Below are 16,705 nucleotides of genomic sequence, written 5' to 3'. Positions count from 1 at the left end.
CTTTTGTATAGACATTTGTTTGATTATATGAGAATTTTAAATTCATAATATTTTTAAATATTGAGATAACCATATAATTGAAATCTTAAAAAGAAAAATATGTTACATACTACCCCATATACATAAATGATGACTATCGTAAAACGTGTTTTGTGGATTTGATAAATTTCATGTATTTTTATATCTTAAATATTTTTAAACTCGAAAATTTATTTTATTAAAATTTTGAATCTGTCACTGTATATAAATTTATTAAGTAACTTACCAACTAACCAATTTATCAAATTTCCGTTCTTTTTTGTTGGTTGAAATTTGAAAAATGACAAAAAGAGATGGAGTAATATTTAATGAGAAGCTTGCTAAGTTGGTTGTGATTAATACTTTTCAAATGATTTCTTATCACATAATTTGGGATAGAATTAAATGCTTAAAAATACAGTTTTTAGATTCTAGTCTTTTTCTCTAGCCAATATACTTTACAACTATTTTGAATAGACTATTATTAAGAGCTCTATAAACCTAATCATCATGATGATTAATAAATACCTAACCATTTAGCCTCCTTTGTTTGTTGTTATCATATCAATAAACTAACTATGAAATTTATTGCTATATAATTTGTAGCTAATAAAATTTGAAATTTGTCGTTAAATAAAATGATGTGCGAATTTTTATTATATAGTGACACACATTGCCTTTTAGTTTCCATTCGAACTTTAATGTACTTTAGAATTATTTATCTGAATTTACATTTGAAAGTCTCACTTCATGAATAAACTTATTCCACGACTGCTCTAGTCAATCTCCAAAACAAAGCATAACTATGACATTGCTACTATTTATTTTTTCTGATTTCGTCGTATAAATTTCTAACTCCGTCACAAAATTCTATAGAATTTGGTAGATGAAAAAATTAATTAAATGATGGAAGATGAACCCTAGGAAAACACAAATAAATTAAACAGATTAATGAATGATTATTTAATTATTATTTTTTATGGGTAGCCATGATGTGGAAGAATGCACTAAATTGCAAAAAAAAAAAAAAAGTGAGCTAAAGGGAACTTTTATTAGAAGTGTATAATATAATATAACATGACATGATGCCAAGTGCCAACCTAACTAGTTATTTTTTAAAAAAAAATCATTCAAATTATTGAATTTTGGATTAGATGTATTTAGAGAGAATGGAAGTATGTGGATACCTCCATTATTAGTTGTTTCTTCCAGATAAAGAGAAAAAGAAGAAGATATAAGGGTGTGTTTGGCATGACAGAAATATTTTTCAATTTTTTTTTTGTTCGATTGGTTAGAATTTTCACTAAGAAGTAGAAAAAACGAAGAAGAAGTAAGTATCCTCCATCCCCGCCTCCCCTATCACTCTCTCTTCTCATATTTTCCTTCATACCAAATAGTCGAACACACCCAAATTGCTAAATTAGTAAGTATTTCTTTTGTATTATACATAAAAATAGCATTATTTATATTCGATAAAATAATTTAAATGCATATAATTAAATGTATAATTAGATATAAGAAAATGTTGAATATTACAACTCATTAATAAAACATATATTCTACTTGTACCCCAAGCATATATATATGGCCACAAAACGGAGAAGAGAAAGATAAGTTGTGCACTTTAGGCCTTCATAATACTAATCTAAAGGGAAGATGATCCATACACTAGAATTTTTTTTCTTTTTCATATTAGAACTCACGGTTTTTAGCTAGGGAAGAAATTATTTTTCATTCGATATTTGATATTTGCTATTCATTTTAAAGCCCAAATGAATTTGATTACATATCATATCATGCTAGTCAAAGAGAATAACTCTTTGTTTACCACGAGTTTTTTATTTTTAAGATTTAACTCAAAATTTCTGATTAAATTTTTTTTTTTTATTCACTTCACCGCAATTCTCCAAAAGAATTCTATATATTATTATTATATGTGGGCGTGGACATGTGATATAAAAACATCTCCTGAGTCCTGACTTTGGTTCATTCCCAATATATTATTATATACAGTTAGGAATATTACAAATCCGTCCAAAAACTCTACTCATTTCAAAAAAATTATTAAATGCTTATTTGTCAATGTGATTAATTTCTAGAGTTAAATTGAATTAGATTCATTTATTATTTTAAATTTGAATATTTAATAACTACACGAAAAATATTATAAATTGTAATCATTTTTATATCAGCGTGATTAAAAATTACAATATTAGTCAAAATTCGTACAATTTGACTCTTGAACATCGAAATATGACAAGTAAAAGTGAGCGAAGGGAGTAACTAAAAGAACAGATTTAAGATTTAAAACATTCTCCACTCTCATTTCTCTATGAAATATCGGCAGATAAGATTTCTTTATTCACGATGTAATTTAAATTAATAAATCGAACGAGAATTTATTAATTGATTGAAAAAAAAAAAACATGAAGTGTTTCAAGACGTTTTGAATTTTAAAGAAGCAAAACGCCAAATTGTACAATTTTGACCCTCGGAAAGTTCCAAGAAAAATAGAAAGGAATGTACAATTTTGACCCTTCCAATTAACGATTATTACTTATGTTTTTTGTCAAGTACTATTTTACCACTACTCAATTCACAAATAACGATGTCGCCATTGCAAATATCAATTTTATTGTTGGAAAAATAATAATCACAAAATGATAAAAAATACTCTTTTGTCTCTAATTTATTTGATAAATTTTCTTAGTCGATTAAAAAAAAAGATATACCTTATATATTTTGTAATAAATTTAATTTTACACTTCTCATTTTATTCTTAATATTTTCTTTGATTTAATTTATTTGTTTGATTTTAATTTGCCATAAATTTTAAGAAAGTAAAAAATATTTTTGAATCTTGTGAGCTTAAACTATAAATATGTCGAATGTACCAAATATATTTTTAATCTTGTAGTCTTAAACATGTCATGTGAAAAGTTAGAATTGAAAAATTATCAAAAAAGATATTTATTTTTAAATAGACTAAAAATGAAAGTAAGGCGAACATTTATCTATATATGTCTCTGATTTAACAAAAAATTGTAAGAGTTTTTAAAAAAAATGTCAAATCCACTACTAAAAAATCACTACAATATGTTTAGTAGACATTTTCACAGATATTTTGATTGAATTGGTGAAAAAAAAAATATATACTAATGTTTTCACACGAAAAAAATAGGAAGCTTTTAGTATTTCGGTAAGAATCTGTTTTTCACAGTATGTATTTCTAGTGAATTGATTCAATGAAAAAAAAAATATTTTATAACATAAATTTTCCATTCCTTAATAATAATAATAATAATATTTATTTTTAGTGGCGATCAAATATCATGACATAAAATCATAAATTGAAACAAAGGTAACTTAGCAAATGTGTTTTTGCCATATGAAACACCAAATTACAGGTCAATATGAAATTTGTTTAGTTGCCAACAATCTATCAAATGTGAACTATACTCTTATGTTAAATTAAAAAATATTACGTTATGCCATACGTAATTTACACTTGACAGATACAAATTAAAAAAAATAAAATTGGGTCAACTAACCCAACTCGAACGTAATAAGATGATTCAAACGAAGAAAATAATTTATGATAGATATTAAAATTTGAATAAAACGAAAGTGTTAATATCTATATTGCGTTTTAAGAGTTTGAACACTATCCTACTTCAATAAAAAAAAGTGATTATATTATTTTTACTTGTGTAATGATAAAAACAAGTTTAGATGACCGATACATGTGTTTTTTAGCTATAAATTAATCCAATCATTACTAAACAAAAGCCCAAAAAAACGAGTGAGAAACCAAGCTCAAATCGAAGATCGTAAAGTTTTGATCGATAAAAAGAAAAAAATGGGCATAGAGCGGAGCAAATTTGGGAAAGTGGGTAGAGATTAATATTATTGAGTCCGAAAATAGAGTTTTTATTCAAACCTCACGATATAGAAAAGTATCATCATAATAACTCGATTTGTCCGATAAATTATTTGAGAAAGTCGATGTTTTAATTAGAATCAAATCACAACTTATTAGTTTAGTCAAATATTTTTCACAAATTTAACTTACAAACCGTCTAATATTTACTAATTATGGTTCAACACTAACAGACTAAAATAGTAAATCTTAGTCTGATTATAGATAAAAAGAAAAATGAATACTAGCCTTCAACCTCGATTCGATCTAATTTAATTAGGGTTTGAACCTTTCATTTTAAATGTGAGAGGTATGAGATTTATCAAGTTAGCTAGCCTTTAACCTCGATTTGATCCAATTTAATTATAAAGTGTCCAAAATTAAGTTTGATTTGAAGAGTTCCAAACAATTCTTTTAAGATCTAGCTTAATTTCTTCTCTAAATTGAACCATGCACACCTTTATAAATTACTCCATATGTACTGTCTAAATTGGGGAAACATCAACTTTAAGATTTATCAATTTTATCGTTCATGAACCTTCTATTTTTTGCAATTTCTTAATAGATCACATCAACTTTTCAATTTATTTGCTGAATATCCATAGTCCCATAACCTCATTATATATTCAATATGATCGCATAAGTGAGTCGTAAGAATGATAGAATATACATGTGATATTTCACTTTTATATTAGTAGGATAAAAATGTTTTTATCTCTCAATTCAAAATAATTGTTTTCAAAATACATTTAAAAAAGACGAGTAAAAAAACTATGATAAAAAAAAATTAAAAAGTATTAACAATAAAAATAATAAAGATAATCAAAGTATATAAAAAAACAGTAATAATAGAATTTTTTTTTAAAATAATTTATTCGTCATACAAGTTCATGGGTGACTTCAATCTACACCTTTTTTATGTGTGAAAAAGATTTTAGGATGTGGATTTATTTCTTTTTCGAATTTCGATATTCAATATTCACTTGATACTCGATTTATATGAATACAAGTCAAGTAACGATATGAGGTGAGATACATATACATCAATGACTTTAATGTCAACATTTTTAGTTCGTCGATATCTATGGACTATAGATAGAGACAGTGATATATCCAAAACGAAAAAAATTATTAAAATATTTTAAGAGTTATACTATAAGCTGTGCGTGACATTTTTTTTAAATGAAAAATTTGTTAAAATTATATTCACCCAAAGAGTTTATTGACTTTTTATATCTTTTTGCTATTCTACGGATTGATTATTAATTTACGTATAAGAATAATACAGAAATATTGTGAATTTAAGCAGGAAGGTTCAAAATCAAATTAAAATTTATAAATTACAAATCCATTACTGCTTGAGTCGTTAGTGGTTGGAAGTTCCAATGTAGAGACAAATTTTATTACATAAAAAGTTAGGCAGTCAAATCTCTCTATAATATTATTGTTGATTTTTAAATTTTTAATTGTTACAGAGACTATTTGTTATATACTTATAATAATAATATTTGATATTTAAGTAGTAATTTATTGTTATAGATGAAAAAGATACATGAGATCTAATTTCTCATTATTATTTTTAATATCGTAATTCTAAGCTTAATCACATTTTGCATAAGGAAGTAAATTATTTTAATAATGGAAATATATATTCTTATCGATAATATTCTTTGTTATAAACAATGTATTAAAATATTTGGTCAAAATTCCTTTTTATTATTGAGAATCTTAAAGATTCTATTTCTATAAAGATGGTTAATCATTATATTATCAAAAAAAATAATTGTTACACAAAGATAATTTATAAAGAAAGTACTATTATAAAGATGCATGGTTGTTGTTGTTATAGGTAAAAAAAATCGTTATAAAAAAAATAAAATATAACATATATTATCATTTCCAATAAAAACTTAATCGTTATAATAAGACATTATTATATAAGGTTATTAATAAGAAGATTTGACTAATAATATATTTATTTATCCGATCAGATCAATTAAAAAGTAATTTAGATGATACTATTTAATAAATGACATGTTACAAATCATAATAAACTAAATTATTTTGATATTACACACGCTTGTGTATAGTTTAAATCAACTATGAAATCGTAATATAACTATGGTCAATCCTTAACTCTGGCTATGAAAAAGTCTTGTTCGAAGCGTCACTTCCGAATGGATCTATCGTGTGCAAACCAAATTTAATTGAGACTTCAATATAAACTCAGACACCGGGCGAGCGAAAAAAAAAGTATGGCCAACACGTTATGCCATGACATAAAGTTGAAAAAATTAAGATTACACATGGACGACTAAAAGGAAAAGATATGGAAGACCATTTTAGGTGGCAAAGTTAAGCATTATAGTTCAACCATAATAATTAATATTGAAGAGGTGATAATTCTAGAAGCAACTTTATCCTAATAGATTTAGTCGACGTTTGATCGTGAAAATAAATATTTTTTTCAAAAAAAGTTATATTTAAATTTATGTATAAATATATATTAAAAATTGAATATATTTTTTAAAAATATATGAAATATGTTTTAAATCTAAAATATAATTTAAATAGAGTTATTTTATAAAAATAAAAATTTGAGGATAATTTTTTTTAAAACAATTAAAGGTGAAAACATGATTTAGGTGTTTTTTAACTTCAAATTTCAAATATAATTTCAAATTGTATTTGAGAATTTAGTGACAAAACTCCAATTTTTAAATAAAGTAAAAAAATAAATAAAATATTCTCACGTTCGTAAATGGGTCCTTAAATTGTTGTTATTATTAATGGAAGTAAAAGATTCACTCACATTTTCTTCTTTTAAATTATTAATGCATTTGAAAAATTGTGCCCGAAATCGCAGAGACACACTTATACTATATTAAGGTCTTATTACCCTTCGAACTTATTTTATAAATAATCTTCTATTCCTTTTCGGCCTACGTGGCACTATCAACCAAATAGCTTGAAAAAATTGTCAATACGCGCTGGACCCCAAAAGATAGTACCATGTAGGCCGAAAAGGGGTAGAAAATTATTTATAAAATAAGTTCAGAAGGTAATAGGACCTTAATATTATATAAGTGTGTCTCTGGGATTTCAGGCATAGATTGGGAGGGTACTTATGCATTTCCCAAAATTTATTTGGAATAGAGAATTTTTCAAAAGAGCCCTTCGAAGGACGAATGTAGAAGCTCATATACGAGGAGTTCAGTCAAATTTAATAATTTTTATGTCACATGCAAATAAAAAACTTAATTTTGAAATTCGGATTTTAATATTTTGTTGCTTATGGTGTTTCAGAATTAATATTAAAAATGATATATGTATAAAGAAATTATTAAAATTAAAATCTGACTCTGCATTTCCTTCAAAAAAAAAAGTTTTTTTCTCGAAGAAAAACAATATAAAATGCGTATAATTCGTTGTTTTTTAAGAAGTTTATTTTCATTTCCTATTTTTTTAAATAAAAAAAAGTCAATAGAAAATCTCAAGGCAAATATTTGGGGCTTTTTATTTATTATTGATGATAGATTTATTCCTAGACGCAATACTATCCTATCAAATTAAATATTGTTGTTATTAATCCAAGCAAAAGATTCACTCCCCTTTTCTTCTTTTATATGAAAAACAAAAACATAATTTCGACATTTGAAAATTTATTTGTTAAAGAGAAATTTTTTTAAAAGCTCTTTAGAATCGTAGAAGGTAGAAGAACAGTTACTAGTTCATTCAAATTCAATTTAATAAAAAAATTAACTTAATTTCGACATTTGAAAAATTATTTGTTAAATAGAAATTTTAGAAAAGCCCTCTGAAATCGTAGAAGTTAGAAGCTCAAATACGAATTTATTCAAATTCAATTTAATAGAAAAAAAAAAACTTCGTTTCGATTTAAAAGTTTATTTGTAAAAGAGACATTTTCAAAAGTGCCCTTCGAAATCATAGAAGATGGAAGCTCTGATATTCATTCATTCATTCATATATATATATGTATATATATATATATATATAATTACCATTATAAATTATTATGATAAAATTAATACCATTGGAAATTATTATGATAAAATTAAGAATCTTTAGTTTTGTTTCCTATTTCCTGTTAAAGAATTCTCAAGGCATAATATAAGCTTAAATTATTTGGTAACCTTTTTTTTATTTAAAAAATTGTTCCAAATGAATAACTTTTTTTTTAACAAAAAAAATAATAAAAAATTCTACAAAAAAGGCCTTTTGTTTTAGTTGTGTTGAATTTAGAGGTGTGAAATAGGCGGGTTAAAATGAATCGTCAAATTGAGTAAGGTTAAGTTATTAATTTGTCTAAAGCGTATTTGAGTTGAAATGAGTCGAGCTAAAATGTGATTTATAATTCAACCCGCATAATTTTTAAGTTTTAATTATTATCTTTTAAAATATTATTAACAACTTTTAGTATCAATAAAATTATTTTATTCTATTATGTCTATATATAACATATTAAAATTGATTTTTTTCCCCACATTGATAAGATTTCTCATAGGTCAAATTAGACTATATTTCAACTCATTTTTTAATAGGCTAAGCTAATAAATAGACGAATCAATAATCCACTCAAATTTTAACAAATTAAACATGCCATATTTTCATAAATTAATTTTGCCGCCTCTAATTGAATCACAAGTTCTCAAATTCGTTAAAACGGAATTAAATATCAAACAAAAAATTAGGCAAAAGTTTGGAATAACAATATATGAGAAGAGGCTAATTATTCAATTAGCCCCCCCCCCCCCCCCCCCCCACCCACACACACATATTTAATAACACTTTGTTTAAATGGTCCTACATATTATGAATATATAGTATTATATAGTTTTGACGAATATAACACTAAGATAGAAAGATAAATCTATAAGAAAAGTAAAGTACGGAATATTAGAGCTATCAATTAATAATCACATAAGGTAAAAAGATAAAACAAGATTATTAGAATAAGAAAAGACAAATTGAGAGAAGAAAAGACAATGGCGCAACTACAATAAACCGATCATTTCATAAAATGAGACCAATGTAATATAGTTTGAACCACAACACATTTTTACGCGTATATTTTATACTGATAAAATAATTGGTTTAGGAAAATATTTTCACAATGAAGTGTTTACTATTATTCAATTAAAACCCGAATATAGGTTGGCTGATGGCTGTCATGAACTCGTTAATATCCACACAATTTTTTTTTTTATTAAAAAGTATTTATAAGTCAATTTCGTCTTTTTCTTAAATTATCTTGATGTATTTATATAAAATATATTAATATCTATAATTCCCTATAAATAACAATAGTATTAGGCTATTAGCTGTAACAAAAATCTTCAACTAATTAAGTATGCTTTAAATTAAAAAAACAAATGTTGCCACTGAATATTTCAAATATAGAATACATAACCACGTGTTAAGTTAATTATATTATTTAAAAAATGAATTATGAAAAAAGATAATATATAATAATAATAATAATTAAAAAAATAAAAAAATAAAAATTTAGGAAGTCCATAAAGATTTAGGAAATGAAATAAAGTAGAGGACAACCTAGCAAAGCGTAAGAGTAATATAGAAGTTTTTGGAAGATTAATGATATATTATATGCCCACTTTCTTGTATTATTTTTGAAAATGAATATTCTATTGGTGTCAATTTATTTGGTTATTTTTTTAGTCTTAATTTTTTTTATATTTTCTATCTTACTTTTAGTGAAATCTTAAATTAAAAAAAAAGTTGAAAAATATTAACATATAGTCACATAAATTAAGTAAAAGAATTATTTAGGTGTTATATCTTAGACTGTCATGCTATGTAACGATCTTTCACATGTAAACAAGAATTTTGACAAACTGATAAGTATTTTTTATGAGATTTTAGATTTGAGCCTTGCTATTTATTGAGTACATACTGTTTGACACATAAACTAAACATAACTGTTTTAATTTGATCGTCTTACTTTTTTAAAAAAAAAACATTTTTAAAAAATAATATTTTTTATCTTTTTAGTAACACTTTAATATTAACTTTCAACATTCGATACATTATTACCTTAGTCTAATCTATTTGTTTGATTTAAGTTGGTAATCCATAGGAGGGGCAAGTCTAGTGTCAACAACCACGGTAATTCTAACTCTTATATAGGATGGGCCGACCGATCCGCTCTAGATGTGCATTGATCATCTCGTTTCTTCCATCGATAATGCATTCTTGGCCTTAATTGGCTCGTTTATAGAGTGCTAAAAGCAAATCTATACTCTTTATACATTAGTATGAAAGAACATGTTCAAACAAATTGAAACAGAGGTCGTAACGTAGTTTCCTTTTGACCAAAAAAAAAGAAGGAAAAATGGTATTTACGTAAATAAGGGGAAAAATAAGGTTAAAGTTGTGAAGTGAAACGCGAGGCATGAGGAAGCCAGGTGGATAGTTATAAAAATGGGTTAACACTGTATCGTTACCACCCAGATTCCCTTCTTTCTCTCATTTTCATTTTTTTTCTGTTTTTTCAAAATTAAAATTAATTTTATTTTTTTCTCTAAGCTTTAAAACAAATTTAACAGAGAAAAAAGGACCACTTACAAAGATCACAAACCCTAGAATTTGTTCTGAAAATCTTATATATTTTGATCGGGTTTGCTGATCAAATTTGTACTCTTTTCAACAATATTATTATTATTATTTTTTACAACTGTTATACATTTTTAACAAGCCCAAAAAGGTTAGTATTTTTATTTTTATTTTTTTTAAATTTTTTGGTTGATCTGGTTGAATTTTGCTTGGATTATGTGTGGTATAATATAGTGGGGAAAATGTTTGTAATTTAAGCGGAATGTGGAGGATTAGAGTTTTTTTTTTTAAAAATGTTTTGAGGCTCAGATCTGTTGTTGTTAATATAGGTTATGTTTGAATTTTGTTTGTCTGGGTGTTGTAGAGGGTTTTTGTTTGTTTTTGAGGATTTTTTTTGTTAGTTTATAGCTGTTGTTATTGACAAATTGTTTGAAATGGTTCAATTTGGAAATCAGTTCGTTAATTTCAGCTGTACATGCTTAGAAATTTATGATAATAATTGTAGTATAAAGATTTGTGGTGAAAGATGCAAGCTTTGGTGTTGTGTATTGGATTAAATGGAGGAGTGACATTTTTTTTTTTGAAATTCATTGTGGTGCTGGTTTGGTTGGCTGGGGATGGTGATAAGATGAGTGGTTTTAATATGTAGAGGTGGTGATGATGTTTAATTAGTTTTATGAGGATATTGGGTTAGATTTTTAATTGTTATCTGAAACTGTATTAGTGATTTGGGGGTTATGGTGCATGCCTATGAAAGCCTATTGTTTCTGTTTGGCTGCAAAAAGTTTATTTCTTTAGAACTATTGTAAATATTCAAGCTTTTTTTATGAGTAGCTACATGAACAAATTTTAGATTCTTGAATTTCGTAGCTATATAATAGTGATATGTTATCTGGAAACAGACTCTCTATCTACTCGAGGTAGGGGTAAGGCCTGCATATACTGTATGCTCCCCAGACCCTGCTTATGAAACTACAATGGGTTTGTTGTTGTTGATGATATTGTTGTTAAGTGATGTTTTACTTACGTGGTGTTGCAGGAAGAAAGGTGTCAGTCTTTGATTTGTTTTGGTGTTCGTTCGAAATCCATACACAATATAATTGGAACTAAGGGAGACTGACCTGCTAATATACAATAGTTTGTTCATGATGGCCACTGCTGCTACTTGTGCATTCTTCCCTGCTGCTAATCCACCTCCTGACTCTGGAGCTAAATCGTCTGGAAATTTAGGAGGAAGTCTTCCTGGAAGTATAGATACACGGGGGCTTAATGTTAAGAAGCCTTCTTTTGGGAGCCTACAAGCTAAGGCCAATGCACAAGCACCACCTAAGGTGAATGGAACAAAGGTAGGCGTTATGGATGGCTTCAAAAATGACGATGAGGTGATTTCTTCACATCACCCAAGGACTTTTATCAACCAGTTACCTGATTGGAGCATGCTCCTCGCCGCCATCACGACAATTTTTTTAGCTGCTGAGAAGCAATGGATGATGCTTGATTGGAAGCCTAAGCGTCCTGATATGCTCGCTGATCCATTTGGATTAGGAAAAATTGTGCAGGATGGCTTTGTTTTCCGTCAAAATTTCAGCATCAGGTCTTATGAAATAGGGGCTGATAGGACTGCGTCTATAGAAACAATGATGAATCATTTACAGGTATTCTAGGCTTTCATTTCCATTTGTAAAGAATTATTGACTTTAAGTTGTGGAAGCATCTTGTTTTTATAATTTCACGAGCTTGAGTTGGTTTTGCAGGAAACTGCTCTTAACCATGTCAAGAGTGCTGGACTCATGCATGGTGGGTTTGGATCAACTCCAGAGATGTCCAAGAGAAATTTGATCTGGGTCGTTACTAAAATGCAGGTTGTGGTGGACCGTTATCCTACTTGGTAAGTTTCTACCTGTACATGGATGAGATTACGTCTCTGACATGTTGTATTAGATAAAGTTCACCAGTTTTTTGAACAATCTTTGTTGATCAATGTTTTAGGCAATTCAAGATTGAGTGTCATACTCCAGAATTTGTTAATGATGTTTAATAAAAATTTCTTTGAACACACATTGGTGTAATGTGCTTAACCTCAAGTCAGTTTTCTTTTCTTATGTAGTCCTATAGCCTGTTTGGCCAAACTTCTAAAATCAGCTTATTTTGAAGAGTGCTTTTGGGAAAAAAAGAAGCACTTTTGGCCTTCCAAAAACTTGGGCAAACAGGCTATTAAAGTGTTTTCATAGCGTTTTGCTATTGTGTGATATGGGAATCACTTCGATTAAATTGAATTTAATTTGATTCCCTTATGTTAAATGGGAAAATTTTGTTTTACATAATCAGAATATCTCAAGCTCTTTTAGGTGCGAAGTAACCCTCTGTCGTTGATTGTTTTACTCATTTGCCATCTAGCTACTAAGCATTTAATTTCCCTGTTGTGAATTACAGTTGTGGATTATTCATAGGAGCAATATTAGGTTTTCTTACATTTGTTGTATAGTTGAAGATTTGAAGCCATTTCAGATATGTTGGGGATTATTCTTTACTTTTCCTACTGATCACCCTATTAATATTTGTAATACTACATGCACAGTTTCTTTGACATGGGAGATGAAGATCCTTTGACTGATTTCTTTTTTTCACAGGGGTGATGTTGTTCAAGTAGACACTTGGGTAGCTGCATCGGGGAAAAATGGTATGCGCAGAGATTGGCTCCTCCGCGATAGTAATACAGGGGATATATTGATGAGAGCTTCCAGGTAGGGGCATTATTGTTTAATCTACTTCAGTTTGGTTAATTTTGACACAATGATCAGTTATCTTCTAGTAAAATGATCTTATCATTCCTACTTAGGTTTGTCTCTATAAGGTTTCAACCTTCTCGTTGGATTTGGTTGTTTTATGACTATGTCGTAGCTCTTGTTCTTTTCTGTTGCATCTTTGGTAGCCAAACATGAAGCGCTTGATATATTCATTGGTTCATAACCGTGATGTCTTTATGTTTCCATTTGCTTGCAGCCAATGGGTTATGATGAATAAGGAGACGAGGAGATTATCTAAAATACCAGATGAGGCTCGGGCTGAAATTGAAGGTTATTTTGTTGATTCACCTCCTGTTATTGATGAGGACAGCAGGAAGTTACCAAAACTTGATGAGACAACAGCAGACTACACTCGAACTGGTTTAACTGTAAGTTGAAGTATTCATCAATGGTGACTTTGTCGCACCTAAGGACATCATTTTTATTATATTCTGATTTGTTGAAATTTACAGCCAAGATGGAGTGATTTAGATGTTAACCAGCATGTTAATAATGTCAAGTACATTGGCTGGATTCTTGAGGTAAGACCTCAACCGTTTCCTCCTCCTTTCTAAAATAATTTTTTCTTCCCTGTTATTGCTTGTAATACATTATGGTTTATAATTAGGGTATGTTGCATAATAGATGAGGTTAGGTTTCATCGTGTTCTGAAATTGTGTGGACAGGACAATGCAGAAAGAAAAGGAAAACTAAAAGGTTGTGTGTGCACACACACTAACCCAACCAACTTCTGTATTTGTTGGTTTGTGGTGGTATTGGATATACTAAGGTTTCAGATAGAGCTGATATACATCCAGTGATGTGTATACCTGTTAGGAGCCATTTGCATAGTCCATTAAGTTATGAAACACTTATTTGTTGATGTTACTGCTCCTTGCTTGTATGCTCTGTACTGCTTTTCTATTAGTTGCCATGTTTGTTCTTCTCTGTCGTTTTCCCTTTTTATTACTACTTTGATTTGCTTCACTTGAGCTGAGTATCTTTCGGAAACTGCCTCTCTGCCTACACGAAGTAGGGGTCAGGTCTGCGTACACTCTACCCTCCCCAGACCTCACTTTGTGGGATTTCACTCTAAATGTTGTATAGGGCCACCAATTAGTGTGAAAAGTGTTCCATATAATTGAGCACAGTAATAAACTTTTTCCTGTCTTCTAGCTGATAAGTAAAATGTCTCTCTATTTCTTTTATTTTTTATCTAACAATAACTGGTTTCACCCCAGGGGATCTTGTTGTCCCTGTAAAGGAGTAGGTAGTTATCGTTGTGTGGGGTATAAGCATGAAATCTTTATATCAACCTTAAACAGGAAAGCTTAATGGACTCAAGTGAGCATTGTGACATGCATTGTACTGAAAAATCGATGGTCATTAATCTCCAACTTTACTGGCCTTTAGTGCTCATTCTCCTTGCCATTTGCTTAAAGCATAAATCGTTTGTCACAATAGTAGTAATAATTCTTTTGGGATTAGTGGGTTGCAGAATTCCAAAAATCTCAGGTCTAATGGTGTACGTTAATAAAGAAATATTCTCTTAAAAGTGCTTCAAAATCTTGAGAACATCATGTAATTTTGGAACATGTCTTTGGCTGCAGAGTGCACCCATGCAAATACTAGAGGGTTGTGAGCTTGCTGCCATGACTTTGGAGTACCGCAGGGAGTGCAGAAGGGACAGTGTGCTTCAGTCTCTTACCTCTGTACTTGACAAAGGAGTCGGTGACTTCACTGACTTTGGGAATGTTGAGTGTCAACACGTCCTTCGACTTGAAAATGGCGGAGAGGTTGTTAAGGGACGAACTGAGTGGAGGCCGAAACTTGTCAATGGAATTGGGACCCTAGGCGGATTCGACTTCGCCTGAGTTCTTGGAGACTTGATGTAGCTCTATGTCACAATCCTTTGTGAATCCTCCTACTTGTGCTCTTTTGATCTTTATATATATATATTCCCTCTCTCTATATCTATATCTTTATCTATATATATATATGTTTCCTTCTTATCCCTTTCCCCATTTTTTTCTTCTTTTTCCCCCTTGCCTCTTTTCTTTCCCTTAGATATTATTAGTGAAATTATCAGTGATTGTAAGTATAGTCCTTGTGTCTAATGTCTTTATTTCATTTAGCATTATTGCCCTATACACCAAAAACTTTCTTATCTTTTGTCCCCTTTACCTTGCTGGCAATTAAATTTGGCCTAGAAATGACATTGCTGAACTGGACAGCAAATGGAACATTTTTTTTTATTTGTGGCAATTCTTTTCTTTATCTGTAATGCATTATATTTGTTCTCATTGTCATGTGGTCCAATCTCATTTTTGTCATCAATTTAATGTATGGAAGTTTCCTCTTTGTACTTCCTCCTTCCTCATTCCCCCGCTGTGTTTGATTGGTCACAAAGTTTTTAACGCGTATGCTTTCGGAACATATCATAAGTTTGTAGACTTGTGGTATTGTTTAATTCTTTATTTGGTAAGATTTTCATCCCATGTGTAATTGATAGTTATACTACGTATCGTGAAAGATACGATGGTTTCTTTTCATCTGTTCAAATTTTGATAGATAGGATTAATCGATATTTGTGTTGGTAGAGTAGATATTTGGTGGACTTAGTTGATGCATATACATTGGTAAATAATTTTAAATATGAAAAGGTATCATTTGGAATGGTATTAAACAAATATCACTAATAATTATTAATCGATGATGTTTAAACATGCCTAGTTATATCTTGGAGAAGAATGTTACTCGATTAATTTCACTTTTACAAATTTTTTGCAGTTTGTTGTGTCTTTTAGTGACAAAGGCCTCTCTTTTTTGTTGGTGGGTGAGTATCTTTTTATCAATCAAAGTTCAAATTTTCAATAGTAGATAAGGATATATCACAAAAGTAGAACCAGACAATCAACTTTACAGATAATTTTGGATTTAGAATAAGTTGTGGAAGACATTAGACATACTTTTTTTTTTTTTTTACTTTTAACTTCACCTGCTAGACTATATTTGTTACGATTCAAACTCATGACATGTATTTGTTCATAGCCGATCAGACCTCACATATTTAATCTTTAGGTCATACCATTATTGAGTTCAAATAGTATACATACCTTATGCTTATAGATGTATATCGTCCTAAGAAGTTCCTGCGAATCTTTCGAGAGGAGAGGTAGTTTTGTGTGTAAGCATAACATTTTTTATCGAAACTGATAAACACATCATTTTCCTGTTAGGGAGGTACCCATAGCACTCCGATGTCTTATGCACCTCTTTTTCAAAAGCTTGTTAGAATAGAAGTCTTTCTGTCCTTTTCAGATTGCCTTCATCACTTGTTTTTTTCTAACTTCGACTACATATTTTTCAAACAATTATTGAATATCTT

At 28.9% G+C, this 16,705-nt stretch overlaps 1 protein-coding gene across 1 annotated transcript; it reads left to right on the top strand.

The window, feature by feature from the left end:
- Positions 1-10,420: 10,420 nt before the first annotated feature.
- On the top strand, positions 10,421-15,618 carry LOC125811432 (palmitoyl-acyl carrier protein thioesterase, chloroplastic). The gene is made up of 7 exons (XM_049490914.1): positions 10,421-10,682; positions 11,571-12,186; positions 12,286-12,419; positions 13,162-13,275; positions 13,535-13,706; positions 13,791-13,859; positions 14,928-15,618. The coding sequence occupies exons 2-7, from the start codon at positions 11,677-11,679 to the stop codon at positions 15,189-15,191; spliced, it is 1,263 nt and encodes a 420-aa protein (XP_049346871.1). The 5' UTR covers positions 10,421-10,682; positions 11,571-11,676; the 3' UTR covers positions 15,192-15,618.
- The last annotated feature ends 1,087 nt before the right edge of the window (positions 15,619-16,705 follow it).

The sequence above is a fragment of the Solanum verrucosum genome, unplaced genomic scaffold, assembly GCF_900185275.1.
Source record: "Solanum verrucosum unplaced genomic scaffold, falcon-dt-bn FXZP01000238.1, whole genome shotgun sequence".
Lineage (NCBI taxonomy): Eukaryota > Viridiplantae > Streptophyta > Magnoliopsida > Solanales > Solanaceae > Solanum > Solanum verrucosum.
This window is presented reverse-complemented; position numbering and strand designations above follow the sequence as displayed.